General features: G+C 40.5%; 1 protein-coding gene across 1 annotated transcript in view; it reads left to right on the plus strand.

Annotated features, from left to right (window-relative positions):
• Positions 1-19,957, plus strand: part of PHTF1 (putative homeodomain transcription factor 1) — a 322,940-nt gene that overhangs the window by 193,355 nt on the left and 109,628 nt on the right. The window contains exons 10-11 of the mRNA XM_082246092.1: positions 12,093-12,179; positions 13,476-13,697. Of these exons, the coding sequence (XP_082102218.1) occupies positions 12,093-12,179; positions 13,476-13,697 (309 nt within the window). The remainder of the gene's footprint in view (positions 1-12,092; positions 12,180-13,475; positions 13,698-19,957) is intronic.

A 19,957-nucleotide genomic window follows, 5' to 3' on the forward strand; every position in this document is an offset into this window, starting at 1 on the left:
TACTAAATATGCGGCGGGCAATCTGACACTGTCCTGGATTGACGCTAACGTTAACGCTAACTGATGTAACCTGTGATACTAATACAGTGATCAGAAAAAAAGATCTGTACACTATAATAGTGACACTGTGACAGGGCCATAAAGGGGCTAACTGGGGATGATCAGGGGGTTAAATCTTTATTAGGGGATATATGGCGGGTACACTAAACCTATCTGGGACTGCCACTAAACTACCACTAACTGCCTCTCAAACTAACTTGCCTCACAAGTGACACTAATACAGTGCTCAGTAAATTATCTGTATACTGTATACTGTGACACTGTGACAGGGAGTGAAAGGGTTAACTGGGGGGGGGGGGGTGATCAGGGGGTGACAAATGTGCCTATGTGTACTGGTGTAAGTGTAGTCCTTGTGTACTCACTGTCTGATGTTCTCCTCTGACACTGGAGCCGAAAAGGGCTCGAGGAGAGAAGATTCCATCATTTCCTGTGCCTGTGTTTACATTACACAGGCACAGGACATCGGTTCTGAACCGAATCAGCACATCAAAGGGGCACGTGCGACAGAAGTACTTCGGTTCGCTCAGCCGAGCCACCTTGCCGCAGTAAAACTGTGGCGGGTGGTTGGTCAGCAGCTGCTTAAAGGTAACCTCCTTTTAGCAAGTTGGGGACTGATTGTCCTAAAGTAAACAATAGTTTTTTGGCATGGTGAATTTTCATAATATATAGATTTATTTTTCAATCTATATACAGTATGTTCATAAAAATACTTCTTCTCTTTAATAAAACATGAAAGTAGTGTAAAGGATTCATGCTCATTATATATAACAGTGGTTCTCAAATCCGGTCCTCGGGACCCACTAACAGGCCAGATTTTAAGTATTACCTTGGGGGATGCAGACTAGAATACTGCAATCACTGAGAAGCAAATGAGATCACCTGTGATGTAATTTAGTTATCTTGCAAACCTGGCCTGTTGGTGGGTCCCGAGGACCGGATTTGAGAACCACTGATATATAAATGTGTGCTTCATGTATAGCAACATATGGTGAAGTGTACGTGCCTACACTTTTTTCCAGCCTAATCCTTTTAGACTGCTGTGTCCAAGTTGTTTGAATGAAAAGCTGTTTTAGAATCAGTGAGCTAACTATTCAAACAGCTACTGCTCACATAATTTCCGCTTAGCTTGTCTTGTCTTGTACTTTTTTTTTTTTTTTCAGTAGCCATTCAGTATAGATGCTGGTTGCAGAATGTGGTGACGTGTGTTAGAGGTGACATGTGTTATCAAGGCATAAAGTATCCAAACTGTTTATTTACAGTGCTTTGAAAAAGTATTCATACCCCTTGAAATTTTTCACATTTTGTCATGTTACAACCTAAAACCTAATAATGTAAAGGAAATATAACTGCGCTAACTAATGAAATACAGCAGCAACTTAAATTGTGACAAGCAAAGTAGGTATGTAAAGGGCTAAGTTGCGCTAATAAGTACTGAATCGACAGATGAACATCAGATATAGCACAATATTGATAGTCCACAGTGATAACAAGTCTGTATCCAAATGACAGGCACAGTCCAAAAATTCAAGATTCCAGTGTCAGATGATTAGACCAACGTTCATATCTCCTTACCAGAAAGCAGAATGGAGTTCACCCAAAAACTCAAATCAGATCAGTACACCCCGCCTTCAATCGATGTGTTCAGATAATCCTCACATCCACAGGTGATGGTCATATGTGGAAGAAAAATTGAAACTCCATAGCATAATACTGTTAAATAATATTAGATCACCCTGAAGAGTGCGCACTGTCACCAGCAGGCTGATAATATGAGGCACCAGCACCCTTAAGTCCCAAATGCTTACCAGATGGTAAATAATGTAAATATTGTGATATGTAGGAATGGAAGTGACACACAAAGACCTCTCCCGACACCACTGCCTCTTACCAGATTTGAATAAGTAAAAGCCACACAATCCGTCGTCCGGTCCTTGGAGCCAGTAACTCTAAAGATCACTCCAAAGCAAGATGGGGTTCTCCCACAAACACAGATGGAATTGGGTCGACCAGTCTCAGTTGAAAGTGCTTAGGTTCTCCGCACATCAATCAATAATTGGTCATATGTGGGAAAGAAATAGACTCCATAGCATAATACTGTTATTGCTTGAAAGTCACCCTAAGGAGTGCACACCATCACCAGAGTCCCCAGGTAGAGCACCAACACCCCTATGCACCAAATGCTTACCAGATAGATAAAGCCTTAAGTGAAAAAAGGGGGGAATAGATGCACAAAGGACCTCTCCCAGCAACACTGCCGCTTACCAGACTGTAATGGGTTAAAGCCACTCTCTCCAGAAGCCAATCCTAGGAGCAGGTATCACCGGGAGAAGATTCCTAAGCTGGCTCAATCGTGTCTCCAATATAGTGTAAATCAGCCGCGACCTGCTGACGTCACCTGCTTGTGTGAACGAGTCTGAATAGGACGGGCGGAGGAGCCGACCGGCTGGCGGCTTGCCTTATCCTCGCTGAATTTATTCTTATTTCTGTAAGTTGCTGTCTTATTTTCCATTAAAGTGTTTATGGTAATGCACTATGTAGTGCCTTCTGTTTTTTGATTTACACTATATTGGAGACACGATTGAGCCAGCTTAGGAATCTTCTCCCGGTGATACCTGCTCCTAGGATTGGCTTCTGGAGAGAGTGGCTTTAACCCATTACAGTCTGGTAAGCGGCAGTGTTGCTGGGAGAGGTCCTTTGTGCATCTATTCCCCCCTTTTTTCATTTAAGGCTTTATCTATCCGGTAAGCATTTGGTGCATAGGGGTGTTGGTGCTCTACCTGGGGACTCTGGTGATGGTGTGCACTCCTTAGGGTGACTTTCAAGCAATAACAGTATTATGCTATGGAGTCTATTTCTTTCCCACATATGACCAATTATTGATTGATGTGAGGAGAACCTAAGCACTTTCAACTGAGACTGGTCGACCCAATTCCATCTGTGTTTGTGGGAGAACCCCATCTTGCTTTGGAGTGATCTTTAGAGTTACTGGCTCCAAGGACCGGACGACGGATTGTGTGGCTTTTACTTATTCAAATCTGGTAAGAGGCAGTGGTGTCGGGAGAGGTCTTTGTGTGTCACTTCCATTCCTACATATCACAATATTTACATTATTTACCATCTGGTAAGCATTTGGGACTTAAGGGTGCTGGTGCCTCATATTATCAGCCTGCTGGTGACGGTGTGCACTCCTCAGGGTGATCTAATATTATTTAACAGTATTATGCTATGGAGTTTCAATTTTTCCTCCACATATGACCATCACCTGTGGATGTGAGGATTATCTGAACACATCGATTGAAGGCGGGGTGTACTGATCTGATTTGAGTTTTTGGGCGAACTCCATTCTGCTTTCTGGTAAGGAGATATGAACGTTGGTCTAATCATCTGACACTGGAATCTTGAATTTTTGGACTGTGCCTGTCATTTGGATACAGACTTGTTATCACTGTGGACTATCAATATTGTGCTATATCTGATGTTCATCTGTCGATTCAGTACTTATTAGCGCAACTTAGCCCTTTACAACCTAAAACCTAAATGTACTTTATTGGGATTTTATAGACCAACACAAAGTGACGCATAATTGTGAAGTTTTTTTTTCCAAATAAATATCTGAAAAGTGTGACGGGCATTTGTATTCAGCCCCCCCCCCCCCCCCCCCCGAGTCAATACTTTGTAGAACCACCTTTCACTGCAATTACAGCTGCCCAGTCAGTCTTTTTGGGGATGTATCTCCCAGCTTTACACAGCTAGAGAGTGAAGTTTTTGCCCATTCTTCTTTGCAAAACAGCTCAAGCTCTGTCAGATTGGATGGAGAGCATCTGTGAACATCAGTTTCAGATAAATAACATGGCTGGAGTTGTGGCTGCATAAAGGCTCATAAGACTGGTTGGGACCCCAAATCCCAATATTAGGGTGCTTTCACACTGCCGTGATGCAGTTTGGCTGCACTGCAGGATGCGCCAAGATGCATGCTATATTTTTAGTGTGCTTTCAGAAAATGCACCAAAACTGCTTGATTTAATAGAAGTCTGTGGGAAAGCAGGGGTAACTCAAAAATTGCAAGTTCACTGTGCTGCACCCACACTGCACTGTGTGAAAACACCGTTACTGTCTTTTGCAGCCTTTGCATACCACTAAAATCTGTAAACGTGAAATGATGCAGCTTGATGCCTACTGTGCTAACTGACTGTGTGTGTCAATGTGTATGGGATTTATCTCAGAGATGAATGGAGACTGTCCTGGATGTTCTGAGAACTGTAGTAGGCATCAAGTTGTGCTTCTTTGGATGCAGCGGTTCGTCCTTTTACATAATGCTTTCTGATTGGTGTTGTTTGTGATCTGGTCTGTGAGTGCAGAGACCAAAAGGGAGCTCCCTATTGAGTATTCAAGGATAATAAAATGTTTTATATATATATATATATATATATATATATATATATATATCATATGGTCTGAACACTGACAGGCTGACCCCTCATTTGAACACCTGAGACCTTCTAACACTAACGAGTCACATGACACCGAGGAGGAAAAATGGCTAATTTGGCTCAATTTGGACAGTTCCCCTTAGGGGTGTACCAACTTGTGTTGCCAGCGGTTTAGACATGAATGGCTGTGTGTTGAGTTATTTTAAGGGGACAGCAAATTTACACTGTTATACAAGCTGTACACTCCCTACTTTACATTGTAGCAAAGTGTAATTTCTTCAGTGTTGTCACGTGAAAAGATATAATAAAATATTTACAAAAATGTGAGGGCTGTACTCACTTTTGTGAGCTATTGAACCATGTTTGCTTTACTAAAACTGGAGAGTGCAACAGCTCATACAGCTGTGCATGGTAGTCAATCAGCTTCAGTTATTTTTGTCAAAGCTTAACCACTTGCCTACAGTGCACTTTCACCCCCTTCCTGCCCAGACCGATTTTCAGCTTTCAGCGCTCTCACACTTTGACTGAGAATTACTCAGTCATGCAACACTGTACCCATACAAAAATTGTGTCCTTTTTTTCACACAAATAGAGCTTTCTTTTGATGGTATTTGATCAATACTGGGTTTTTTATTTTTTGTGCTATAAATAAAAAAAGACTGAAAATATTGTGAAAAAACGCATTTTTCTTTGTTTCTGTCATAAAATTTTGCAAATTAGTAATTTTTCTTCACAAATTTTGGCCAAAATTTATACTGCTACTTATCTTTGGTAAAAATAACCCAAGTAAGTGTATATTATTTGGTCTTTGTGAAAGTTATAGAGTCCACAAGCTATGGTGCGAATCATTGAAAATTGATCACACTTGATCACACCTGATGTACTGAAGGCCTATCTCATTTCTTGAGACACTAAAAAGTCAGGAAAGTACAAATACCCCCCAAATGACCCCTTTTTGGAAAGTAGACATTCCAAGGTATTTAATAAGGGGCATGGTGAGTTTTTTGAAGTTGTAATTTTTTCCCACAATGCTTTGCAAAATGAAGATTTTGTTTTTTTTTTTTTTTTTTTTTTACAAATTGCCGTATTAACAGGTTATTTCTCTCACACAGCACATGTATACTTGCAACTACACCCCAAAACACATTCTACTACTCCTCCTGAGTATGGAGATACCACATGTGTGAGACTTTTTCACAGCCTGGCCACATACAGAGGCCTAGCATCCAAGTAGCCCCGTCCGGCATTCTAGGAGCACAAATTACACATATAATTTCCTGACAGCCTATCGCACTTTTGAAGGCCCTGGAGCACCAGGACAATGGAAACCCCCATAAAATTACCCCATTTTGGAAAGCAAACAGCCCAACGTATAATTTTTGAGGCATAATGAGTCTTTTGAATATGTCATTTTTTTCCACAAGTTTTTGGAAAATGTGGAAAGAAAATGAAAACACATTTTTTTTACACAAAGCTGTCCATTTATGCAATATTTCTAACACATAGCATGTACATAGCAAAAATTGCACCCCAAAATACATTCTGCTATTCCTCCTGAGTATGGCGATACCACATGTGTAACACTTTTTCACAGCCTGGCCACATACATAGGCCTAACATCCAAGTAGCGCTTTACACAAAGTTGTCCATTTATCCACTTTAAGACTGGGCCTATTTTTGACACTTGGTGTTCACAAACTAAAATCATTTTTTTTTGCTAGAAAACTACTTAGAACCCCCAAACATTATATATTTTTTTTTAGCAGAGACCCTAGAGAATAAAATGGAGATCGTTGCAATATTTTTTATCACACCATGTTTGCGCAGCAGTCTTCCAAATGCGATTTTTTTGAAAAAAAATTCACTTTTTTGAACTAAAACATAAGAAAACAGTACATTTAGCACATTTTTTTTCCATAATATGAAAGATAATGTTACGCCGAGTAATTAGATACCCAACATGTCATGCTTCAAAATTGCGCATGCTCACAGAATGGCGCCAAACATTGGTACTTAAAAATCCCCATAGGCAACATTTTAAAAATTTCTGCAGGTTACTAGCTTAGAGTTACAGAGGAGGTCTATGACTCAAATTATTGCTCTCGCTCTAACGATCGCGGCGATACCTCACATGTATGGTTTGAACACCGTTTACATATGTGGGCGGGACTTGCGTATGCGTTTGCTTCTGCGCGCGAGCTAACGGAGGCAGGGCGCTTTAATTTTTTTTTTTTTTTTTTTTTCCTATTTATTTTATTTATTATTTTTTTATTTTTACACAGTTTAAAAAAAAAAAATGTTTTGATCATTTTTATTGCTATTACAAGGAATGTAAACATCCCTTGTAATAGAAATAGGCATGACAGGTCCTCTTTATTGTGAGATCTGGGGTCAAAAAGACCTCACACCTCACAACTACACTAAAAAAGAAAAAAAAAAAAAAAAATTGTTGAAAGAGGAAAAAAAAAAAAAGCAAAAAAAAAAGCGGCCCTTTAAACCGGTTGCTAGGCAACGTCTTTTGACGTAGCTCCGGTCCTCCAAGACCATAGAGTTGAGTGAGGGCCATCTTGCCCTCACTCGACTTCCTGTCTCTGAGGATCCGGGACCGGATAGTTTTCCCCGCTGCCGGCGGGTCCGGTAAGCTGGGAAAACGTCTGGGACGCGGCAGGAGGGGGGGGGCGCACCTCTTCCCCTGCACCGTAAGGGTAATTCCGCGGCGAATCCGCCACTGGGACCACCCTTATCTGAAAGCCGACCGCCCGCCGTTTCAAAAAATACCGGGGTTATGGGGGCTATCTGCTGCCTTAACCCCAGTATTTAGCTTTTAATGGCCGACGCATATAGTCGTTAGGCGGTCAGTAAGTGATTGCATGCATATGGCAAACAGGTGACGATGACTGATGGGGTGACAGGTGACGATGACTGATGGGGTGACAGGTGACGATGACTGATGGGGTGACAGGTGACGATGACTGATGGGGTGACAGGTGATGATGATTGATGAGGTGACAGGCGACGATGATTGATGAGGTGACAAGTGACGATGATTGATGGGGTGACAAATGACAATCACTGACGGGGTGACATGTGACGATGATTGATGGGGTGACAAGTGACGATCACTGATGGGGTGTCAAATGACGATGATTGATAGGGTGACAGATGACGGTGACTGATGGGGTGACAGGTGACGATGTTTGATGGGGTGACAGGTGACGGTGATTGATGGGGTGACAGGTGACGGGCGATGGTCACTGATGGGTGACAGGTGACGGGCGATGGTGCACGGCGGTACTGATGGCAGTCTCTGGTGACCGGTGAATTTTAGGCTACGTTCACATGTGAGCGTAGCGATCACGGGCAGAATCACTGCGATTCTGCCCGTGATCCAGAAATCATTGCAAATCGCTGGACGCCTGTGCGTTGCCCGTGATTTGCAATAGCACCCCAAACGCTGTGCGATGTTGCAGCGATTTCCGCCTGCCGAATCGAGGTAACATCACGCAAACAACGCATGACGCCCCAAAGAAACTCTTGTACCTTTTTTGGGCATCATGCGATGTTTGCGCGATGTTACCACGATTCGGCAGGCGGAAATGGCGGCAACATCGCACAGCGTTTGGGGTGCTATTGCAAATCACGGGCAACGCACAGGCGTCCCGCAATTTGCAATGATTTCCGGATCGCGGGCAGAATCGCGGTTATTCTGCCTGCGATCGCTACTCTCACATGTGAGCGTAGCCTTATGGGTGTCAATTTCTGGGCACTGATGAGGTGACTGTTGGGTGACAGGGGACATTGGGGGGGGGCTGAGGACTGTGTGTGGGGGACCTTTATTTGTGTGCTTTTTACTTTTTACAGGGGTACAGAGCAGTAACTCAATGTTTCTAGCTCTTCTCCCCTCATACTGGAAGCTGTATGAGGAGAGAAGAGCTAGTAACACTGAGTTACTGCTCTTTGTTTACACTTTGTGATCGGCTGTGAATGGATTCACAGCCGATCACATAGTAAACAGTCACTATCAGTGACTGTTTACTACCGCCGGTGACAGCTGTGTTCCTACGGAACACAGTGCCACCGACATGACCGCGCTGCGCGCTCCCGATCGCGCATGCGCGGTCATCTCCTGGGCGCCTCCATTGTGATCGGCTGTGTCATTGGAACACAGCCGATCACGTGGGAAACAGCCATGCCTATTGGCTGTTTCCCCCCTGCCGGTGACCGGCTGTGTCCCGGGGACACGCCGACACCGGCAGTGCACGGCGGCGCGCCCGCGATCGCGCGCCTGCCGTGCATTTACTGGGTCACGTCATATGACGTCCGCCCAGGATAATAGCCGCACCGTCCCGCCGTCATATGACGGCGGGCGGGCGGTAAGTGGTTAATTGAATAAGCTGAAGTTAGAAGCCGATTTCCTACAATGCACAGCTTCACCATATTTTGCTTTCTCTAATTTTAGTAAATCAACCGCTTTGTGTTCTCAATCTCAATCTCCTGTGTTCACAGTGCATAGGGCAGGTGCTCAGGGTGGGACTCAGAAGCTAGTGGAGATCACTGGGTATCGTATATGCATAGTTGTAGTGGTCCAAGCTGTAGCTATGTAAAAATATCCATGCCTATAATTCTTTTATAATATTCCTGGATTAAAGCAGGGCATAATATAGCCATTTCCCCTAAAGTGGTTGTAAACTTCAGACATGAAATATTCACTAAGCATATCTCTCTATAGTGTTCTTCTCTCTATCCGGAGTACTAAGTGTAATTTCCCTCTGCTGCCTCGTTCCTCTGCTATCAGCATGAGTGAACACATGAGCTTTGAATGGATGTAGGGGACAGACAGCTGTAGATAAACAGGTACAACTTATGTAGGAGGATTTGTTTAATCTCTGTGTATCACCTGAGGCCAGTCACTTAACTAGGTATATGTAATGGTTTACAACCACTTTAAGATGTACTTCCCTTTAGGAGAAAAAGTTAAGTATGTACAAACAGAACCGTAAAATGTCTTAATAAAACAAATGCAATTAAACCTTGCAGAACTATTTCGAGTTTCAATGCAAATGATGTGGCTTATTAGATATTCAGTCAAATGTAGCGTGTATGCAGAAACTTTCTTTCTTGTATAATCTTCTTTGTGAGAAAGGTTCAATCACCCTTTAAGTAACTGATGAACCAAATGGGAATGCCATGAAAAATTAATGAATTTGTACCCTTAGGAAATTAAAATCTGCAAGTAATCTATTCTTCTGTTTAAATAATGATGGTAGGATAATTACTTTGCAAACAAATATTATGAGCAGGAAATCTGCTGGGCTAGTTGCATTCTGGTACATGGTTTTCAGATAGTTTAGATTTACATTAACAGAAACTAGCCATGTAAAAACAATTACATATTCTTTCCTAGCCATTTCCCAGTTTAAGTCAGAAAAATATCCCAAACCTGACATCACTGTTTGGAAATGTTAAAACCACAAGGCACAGATCACATTGATGTAATCCAGAGGAGCCAAAATATAAAGATAGAAGACATTAAAAACTGTTTGCGCTTGACTTATCTAATGAGGTCAAGTGCTTACAGTTATTTTTATGAATTCATTGTTTCACATTTTAGTCCTGATTATAATAGTCCTGACAATAACAATTAACAGATTTTTCTGGAAGCAGTTTTTTTTTTCATATGCATTCATTTTATAGCTGATCTCCATGCGGATATAAAAAAATGCAATTTAGTGCTGTTCTGCATTTATGATACATTATTCATTTTTATTTTTAAAAAATGCAAGCAGTGCAAGTACCTGACTTTGATTTTGTAGAATCCTCTGGCAGTCTATATACAGCAGACCTCAGACTGGGAGAGGGGGGAACAGCACATTAATCCAGTCAGTTGTGCTGCAGTGCTCATGTACTTTACTACTGTAAATCAAGCTGATAGATGGACAGAGTAGAGTGACAGAGAGCTCATCAGTCTGCTGCTTCTCTAATCACTATCAACCCACAGCCTAGGGAGGGACAAGACCAGTAAATGTTACTTAGCGACAGATTAGAAAATTTCAGGTACTCAGCCAGGCCAGCCAAGGCTGTGTTGTGACAGAGCTGTGTGGATCTTAGGACTGGATGGAGAAAAAGGCTCCTTTTACACGCTGTGCTGCCTGCTGCGATCCAATCTCTGCTCAGCGGGGATCGATCAGCCGATCCCTGCTGAGCAGGCGGATGACAGCTCCGTCTCCGCTCTGTGTGCGGAGAGGGAGGTGTCCGAGTCCCGCTGCTCTCTATGGGGGAATCGGATGAGAGCAGACCGCATGTCCGCTCTCATCTGATCCCATCCCCTGGAAGGATGAAAAATAGGGTTTCCATCCGTCCGGATTTCACGGACAGGATCGGATGCGGATGGCAGCAGGTGTCAGCAGATATGTCTCCACTGACATCCGCTGCCCCATAGGGATGTATGGAGGATCCGATCAGATCCGCCTAAAAAACTGACAGGCGGATCTGATCGGATTGTTCGTGTGAAAGGGGCCTAATATAGATTCTTCTATAGGCAACACCTCTCCCTTATGTATTTTTTATCTGTGCGTTTATTTTAGTTTTTAGTTTGTAGTTTAGCTTTCATTTTATAAGGAGAGAATTAAGTTATTTTACATTTTATGCATTGTATCATATCATAGAGTTTTTAGTAGTATTGTGCATAAAATATCAACATCAATGTAGACAAAGATATGGATCTACATTGTACGCATTCTGTCCAAGGGATAGATAAGGCATGGTTTCTGCAAAATGGCATATACAGTAAACCCCCCTCCATTGCGGGGGTTACGTTCCGGACCCAGCCGCGAAAAGTGAAATTCCGCGAAATAGAAAAACCCTATTAAAATGCATTGTAGGCATGATTTTTTTTACTGTCACTGTACGTGTAGAAGCATTTTAAGGTCTTTAAACACACTTTTAAAACAATAGAAACTCATTTAAACACATTTAAGGTACTTAGAGACAGAGCAAGAGCTATGAAAAACACAAAAATCTTTCATTTTTAATGATTTATATAGTAAAATAACATTACAAAAAAAAACGCGAATTACCGGGACCGCAAAAACTGAACCGCGATGTAGCGGGGGATTACTGTACAGAATAAATGTATTACATAGACAACTGAAAAATTTGGAAATTGCTGAAGATAAATGAAATCGGAGATCTAATCACAGACTGTTCCCAGGAATTAGCGCCAAATAATATAGCAAAGCTGATATAACTACAGTATAATCGGTTAAGAAACTACGAAATCCTAAACCAAAAGACTTGTGTGCCATCTTAAATACAGGGATATTTGGAAGTTAGAGTACTACCTGTAGACATAACAGATCATAGATGAGTATATGGCATTGCAGCCTGAGTTCATCGGATCTAAACACATAAGAGTCATAGTTTACATTACAACGTATAATGTTTAACAGCTATTATTATATTTAGATATTTTTTGTATTAAGAAATAGTATAACCATGCATGAAACACTAATGTAACCAAAAGTTGAGACTTCTTTTATTTATTTTTAAAACATTATGCATTTTTACTGATTTGTTAAGCTTTTTCCTTTATAATTTTCTTAGGAAAGCTACAAAGGAGGGCAGACATCCCAACATACTCAAGAGTCAGACAGTTTAGACGATTCAGAGGAAGAATCTATCTTCAGCCAGGTACATGTATGCACATTTAAATTGTAAATGATCAGTTGTGTTTTTGATCAATGTAACACACTCCAAAATGAATCTAGAATAGTGTTTCGTCAGTTTAATTTCAAAATTCTATTGGAGAGTACCAGCATTTCTAAATTGATGTTAAGAGCCTGTTTTCCTTCTTCAAAACCTTTATTATAGCAATAATTATTTGATATAGGGTGCTTTCATATTATTATGTTTGCAGTGCATGCTGGGCTTTTTACTAAGAAAGTCCAGCATTAGCTCTGTTCTTGTGTTCTACTGTTGGAGTTTCTTAAGGGCAACAATGTCTCTGCTAAAGAGAGTAGATGGGACATTTGAGCCTCCTCTGACTCATTTTTTGGGTGTGTGTATAAAATCTTATATATACTGCTATTTGAATGAATGCTGTTGCTAGGACAGTAAGGAAGTAGTAGAAAATGTTCCCAGTGATTGGCCTGGGTGGGTGTCACGTGGAGTAAGTCACATGCTGCTGCATACCCAGAATACTGGGTATTTTAATTAACTCCTAGTGCGGAATAGATCTAGAGGTAAATTTAAAGGTGAAGTATAGCCAAAGCTCATTTGAATATATGTCTCTTATGGATCATAGGACGAACAGACCATACGGTTGGGATCCACCCAGAAGCCTGGACTGGAAACCTGGCTCATCACCGAGCCACCTCCTCCCATCTCCACCACAGCCCAGCGCTCCAGTGAGCGCTGGAGGGGAGAGCACAAAGCCCCTTGACTGACAATGACAGGTCTCTGCTCAGAGTGGTGTGGGATAACTGAGTGATCGGCGGTGTTTGATCACTTAGTTCTCCAGGTAGAGCTGGTTTGATTCCCATAATTCTCTTTTAAGTTGTTGGAAATGGGCAATGCACATGTTTGCTTGAAGAATTAGACTCCCTAATAAAATATTAATATACTGGCTAGTCAGTCACTCACTATTCATTTTACTTATTAATAGAGTGCAGAGGACATAGATGCTTAGTAATTAATCACCAGTCACAAGCTGGAAATAAATAAATTGCTAACTGATGATTTAAGGTTAGATGTCTAACCTCTCGTAATAACTAAATTCTGATATCTGGAAGTACAGAATACTCATATTTGTAATAGTTGCGATATGAAATAAAATCTATACTTTTGCAGCTATATACATCATAATCCATTGTACAGTATGTTTCCACTTATGGTAGTCTTTTTTTTGCTTTTGTGACATGTCTATTAATTTAAAACAGTGGTCCATTTTTATCAATGGTGACAGTCCTTACCTTTTTATCCTTGAAGGGCACTAAGTCTGGTGTAAGCTGCAGTTGCCGCATTTACCCAGTCTCTCATCAGGACTCTGAAAGCACTCGGCAAGGCTCAGAAACAGACGATATGCTTTTGGATGACTTGCTGCATGGACCCCAGTGTCGATCGTCCTGTGAGAGTGACACTGATGATGACCTCTCCCAATCTTATGCAGGAGATAATAGGAGCTCTCCGTCAAAGAATGTCTTTCAACTGGTGAGCAAAATGTCTTATGATTTGCTATATTGCTTTAGAAATGCCGGAATTGTAAAATTACTGTAGATGGAGACTCCCATGCCAGAAAATTAATTAACACATTTTAAATACATTTGCTTAGTATATTGAATTGTGCACTTACCATACATTGATTATACAAAGGAAGGTGCTTTACTCTACCCAAAGCTTGAGGGCTCATCCACATTGTAACACATGCATTACCATGGGTTCATGGTTTTTAGACATGATGGGATTCATTGTATGTTTGAAGGAATTGTATTTACCTAAATGGTGAAAGACAGGTGAGCTCTCTCAGCATGCATACATCTGTAACAACACAATCTAATGCAATGCATCGGCGTGAAGGATTCCTATTGAAAACAATAGGGTTGATTTACTAAAGACAAATAGACTGTGCACTTTGCAATGCAGTTGCTCCAGAGCCTAGTAAATGAGGGGAAGTTATGCTAACTTCCATCATCCAATCATGTGCAAGCAAAAATGCATTTTTTTTTTTAATTCTGCTTTTATGTGATTAGGTATTCTTTGCTAATTAAAGCTTCACTTCATTCATTAACCACTTTACCACCGGAGGATTTTGCTGTCTTACGTCCAGGCCACTTTTTGCGATTCGGCGCTGTGCGACTTTAACTGACAATTGCGCGGTCGTGCGACGCCGTACCCAAACAAAATTTACGTCCTTTTTTCCCACAAACAGAGCTTTCTTATGGTGGTATTTGATCACCTGTGCGATTTTTACTTTTTGCGCTATAAACAAAAAAAGAGCGTTTATTTTGAAAAAATAACAATATTTTTAACATTTTTTTATATGAAATTCCCCCCAAAAAAAGTGTAAAAATCTAATTTTTTTAAAATTTTTTGGCCAATTTGTTTTCTACTACCTATGTTTGGTAAAAAAAATCGGCGGCGATCTTCGATTTTTTTTGCGTGACTGCGACATTGCGGCAGACAGATCGGACCCTTGACTGACATTTTTTACACTTTTGGGGGTACCAGTGACATTACTGCAGTAATCAGTGCTATATATATGCACTGTTACTGTAAAAATGACACTGGCAGGGAAGGTGTTAATTTTATTGGAGAGGGAGGGGTTAATGTATGCCTGGTGCTTACTAACGTGTGGGGGGGAGGTGACTGAGTGACACAAGGACAGATCGGATGTTCAGCAATGCTGAACACTCCGATCTGTCACTCCCTGTCACTTAGGAGATCCGCCCGCTCTGTTTACACAAGCGGGCGGATCTCCTCACTCGATTCCCCGACGATCGGGGAAGAGCAGCGGCGATCGCTCCCCTGGCCCGACTCCCGCTGTGACTGAAAACAGCGGGAGCGCGCCTTCGGCGGCGCGCGATCGCCGCCTACAGGGGGAGGAGTCCAGCGACGTAGGTCTACATCGCTGGACGATAATGAGCCACATTGCTGCAGGAGCAGCAATGTGAGCGGTGGGAAAGTGGTTAAGCTCGGGAGCAACTTCACTTGCAGAGTTCACAGCCTATTTGCCTTTAGTAAATCAACCTCAATGGCTCTCCCCTTGTCCATGCATTTTCTATGTAATGGAAAATATATCATAGTACATGACAACACACCCAGTGTGAGAGAACATAAGGTAGAATGGAATTTTAACTCAGTCTATCGGTCTTACCGATAGACCAATTGTTCATCATTTCCAGGGGTACACCTTGGGAAAGATTGACTAAAACTGGTGAACACAGAATCTGGTGCAGCTGTACATAGTAACTAATCAGCTTCTAACTTCAGCTTGTTTAATTTAGGTTTTGACAATAAAACCTAGAAGCTGATTGGTTACTATGCACAGCTACAGCAGATTCTGTGTGCACCAGTTTTATCAAATCTCTCCCCTTGAGTCTTTATACATATCCCTGGTTTTTAGGAATTAACCTAACTTAACCAGAAATCTTTCCTTTTCTGTGTGATAGATTGTATTTGCTTCATAGTTTAATTTCCCTAGACATTTACATCTATTATTCATTGAAAACTAGCATTTAAAATTCAAAACATATTCCGATTTTATTTGAACAAACTTGACATAAAGTATATTGTCCCAATATCCTCGAAGGCTATATCTTACAAAATTTGTTTACTTATGTAGACTCATCGGTAATAAATCTTTGGAACGATAAAACATTTATTTAAAGTGTTACTAAACCCACAACAGTAAAATCATCCTGTATATGCAGTAAAGCGTGCTTGTTATACTCACTGTGAAACCTAAGGGGTTAATCCTCCACATTGTGTATAAAGGCTGTTTGATCCTGTCTCTCTGGCCCTCTTCTTTCACTGTCTCCAAAAATAACCTGATAATTACAGAGCCAGGGGACGGGCTGCACTGCACATGCACCAGTGTGGTGTGTATTGCTAATGTGTTTTTTTTATTTTCTTGGGGGAGTGCATGTGATCAGCACAGGGCCAATCAGCACTGCCCAGACATGTCCAGAAAGAGGATCAGGGGAGAATGAAAACTCCTCTTGCAAGCTTTACTAGGAACCAATATCACAAGGCTGCTATATACTGCTGATGAGAAAAGATATTTCACTTTCATTCATTGAAAGTTCTCCGTTATTCAGAACCACAGGGTTATATTGCCCCCTACAGAAGTAGAACACTAGGGAGAAAGACTTGGCTACACCTATGGGCAGTCCAAGGCGGTACACACCCCCCTCTCTGCTATAGACCTTCAGTTTTTTTCTGCCTAGTCAGGAGTAAGGACTTAGTTCCCTGCTTGGAACTTTGGTCCAGGCAATTTTTTCCTTTTAAATGGCTTTTTTTTCTCCTGGTTTTTTTTCCTGCGAGATCTACAATCAGCTGCTGGATTGGGCGACAGGCTGGATATCTAGATCCAGTGGTCCCCCAGTCTGGCTAGCGAGTGCGCGCAGACTGCAGCTCCATGCTAGTTTGGCTGCAACATAGCCCCACTGACCACGGGCTGACCTGCGAGTTAAACCTCGTGAGGACGCATATGACCGGATCTCAGCCTAAATCGCAGTGTACCCCCTGGCCGACAGCCCCACATTTCAATGGCGAGGAGGTTCATGTTTTGAGTGGTGCCTGCCTGGTTCCTGGTATGGTGAGTAAATGTCCCCCCTCTCCCCCTGGATGGGTTTGGGATGAACACAGGATGGACACGGCCCCCTCCTTGGGACGGTTGGACCTGTGGGATCCCCTCCTTCCCGTCACTTTATATTTGTATGTATTTATTCTTTCAGTGACATAAGATTTTATACTTATCATTATTTATTGTGGTTCACTATTTTGCACCTTTAGCACAGTGCACTTTACCACACCACTTTCATTATATTGATTTCTTATTTATATGATAAAGGTTTTAGCAGGGTATGGTTCCAACAGGCAGCGTCTCTCAGGGTGTTTCCTCTTCCTCTTGTTGCAAGGAATGAGCAAGAGGAAGAGGAAACACCCTGAGAGACGCTGCCTGTTGGAACCATACGCTGCTAAAACCTTTATCTGACGAGAATCAAACAGGATTCCACCAGATATCCATTGTGACTAGCTTAAGCAGCATAGTTCCTGATGCAATTTAAGAACCTGGGGAACAACTTTTCCTACATGGACTAGACAAAAAGAATGACTATTTCTGGATATTTACTCTGAACAAGTTCCAGGCCTGACACACATGCATGGAACATTAAGAGGAAAATGTCCAAAAAAGTCACCCTAATTCACTTTGTCACCTAACTTCTTACTTCTTCACTTCTCCACAAACAGGTCTTTAACCCACACATGACAATCTGTCTACTATTTTGTAAAAACCTTGCAAATAAATAATTGGAATTTTATGTTCATGCTATATCTTCTTTGTATATTTGCCCTGAAAGTCCCATACAACCTGGTTTTAGGCACCAAATCTATACACACACTGATCATTGAAGGAGAGCAGGCGGAGTTCCCAGAACAGCTAGAGAACTGACAACACTGTGTTCTTCTGCTTAGTGTGGTCAGTTTTTAATAGGAAAGCAGAGGGACTGGCAGGAACACCAGGGGTTTCACACAGAGAAAGCAATACAAAGAGAACAGGATACTTTTTAATACAAGTACATGGTAGAGCAGGCACATATCAGGAATATTAAATATTTGGTTAACATATTTTTTAACCCTTTCGCTGCCAAGCCCTGTGCTCTACTTTTAAACTTAGCTGGCCAGACCATTTTTGCAATTTTTCCATTGCTTTTTTATTTTTCCCTTACATCTTTCAGAAGTTGTAAAAGACCCCCAAACAATATATTTTCTGAAAGCACATGACCAGTAGAATAAAAATAGGTGCTACTGATTTTTAGGGCACAACGTTTTTTGCGCAAAACAATATTTTCACTAAAAGTACACTAAAATCATTATTGGCAGATAAAAACACCAACATGTTTTACAAAATTCCTACTAAATATAAAAGTTAACCCATAATAAGCTAATACATAACAAATATTTGTACATTTAAAATTTTGCCTTTTTGTGAAATGGTTAAAATGGAACATGCGCAAACATGTAAATATCCACATTTTCAAAAAATCTAGAAGTTTTAATTTTTCACTTACTACTTTCAGAATTTGTTAAAGACCCCCCAAACCATATAATTTCTGAAAGCACATGACCTGTAGTATAAAAGAAAAAGACGCTACTGATTTTAACGCAATTTGCACAAATGTTTATCAAAACAATATATTCGCTAAAATACTCTAATATCATTATTAGCAGATATAAACACAGCACATTTTAAAAAAATTCCTGCTAAATTCTCACTAAATATAAAAGCTTAACCTTTATTGAGTTAATAAATAACAAATATTTGTAATTTTTTAATTATGCCTCTTTGCAAAATGGTGAAAATTAAACGTACGCAAAAATGTAAATAACCAACTTTATCAAAAAATCTGAAGGTTTTCTTTTTCCCCTACAGCTTTCAGAGTTTGTAAAAGACTCCCTAAACCATATAATTTCTGAAAGCATAGGAGCAGTAGAATAAAAGGAAGGTGCTACTGATTTTTAAGGCCCCAGAATATTTGCGAAAATGTTTACCAAAGCAATATTTTCGCTAAAAATACACTACACACACACACACACACACACACACAGCAAATTTTATTTTATTCCTGCTCAATTCCTACTAAAAATATAAAAACTTAACCTGTATTGTGTAAAAAAAAAAAAAAAATATTTGAATATTTTAAATTGCACCTTTTTGGGAAATGGTGAAAATTGAATGTACACAAAAATATAAATAACCACATTTCTCTAAAAAATCCAGAGGTTTTCATTGTTCACTTACAGCTTTCGGAGTTTGTAAAAGACCCCCCAAACTATGCATTTTCTAAGAGCATATGACTAGAAAATGTTACAACATTCCTGTTAAGTTCCTTCTAAATATAAAAGCTAAACCTGTATTGCGTTTATAAACAACAAATATTTTTACATTTTAAATTGCGCCTTTTTAAGAAATAGACGCAATATATTCTGTACAACTCTGGAGGTTTTCCTTTTTCATTTACAGCTTTAAGAGTTTGTAAAAGACCATATATTTTCTAAAAGCACATGGTCAGTGGAATAAAAAGAAGGTGCTACTGATTTTTAAGGCACCGTAACATTTGGGTAAATGTTTATGAAATCAATATTTTCGCTAAAAATACACTAAAATCATTATTAGTGGATTCATACATGGCAAAATTAACAAAATTCCTGCTAAATTCCTACTAAATAAAAAAAAAGTTAAAACTGTATAGAGTTAAAAAAATAACAAATATTTGTACATTTTACATTGCACCTTTTCGTGAAATGTGAAAACTGAAGGTACGCGAAACTGTCAATAAGAACAATTTACTCTAAAAATCAAATTGGCCTAAACTGATAAAAAAAATAGATTTTTTTATTTTTTTTATTGGGAATGTTTTATAGCAGAAAGTAAAAAATATATATTTTTTTCAAAGTTGTTGCCATTTTTTTGTTTATAGCGCAAAAACAAAAAAAACGCAGAGGTGATCAAATACCACCAAAAGAAAGCTCTATTTGTGGGAAAAAAGGCCATAAATTGTATTTGGGTACAGCGTCGCACGACAGCGCAATTGTCAGTTAAAGCAACGCAGTGCCAAATCACAAAAATTGGCCTGGTCATTAAGGGGGTAAAGCCTTCCGGAGTTGAAGTGGTTAATGATTTCGCTTATGTGTGGCTCACCATTCTCCTACCTGGAGGCTCTGACATGAGGAAGCAAAGCCCCACC

This window comes from Pelophylax lessonae (genome assembly GCF_965119305.1).
Source record: "Pelophylax lessonae genome assembly, chromosome: 2".
NCBI classification, from domain to species: domain Eukaryota; kingdom Metazoa; phylum Chordata; class Amphibia; order Anura; family Ranidae; genus Pelophylax; species Pelophylax lessonae.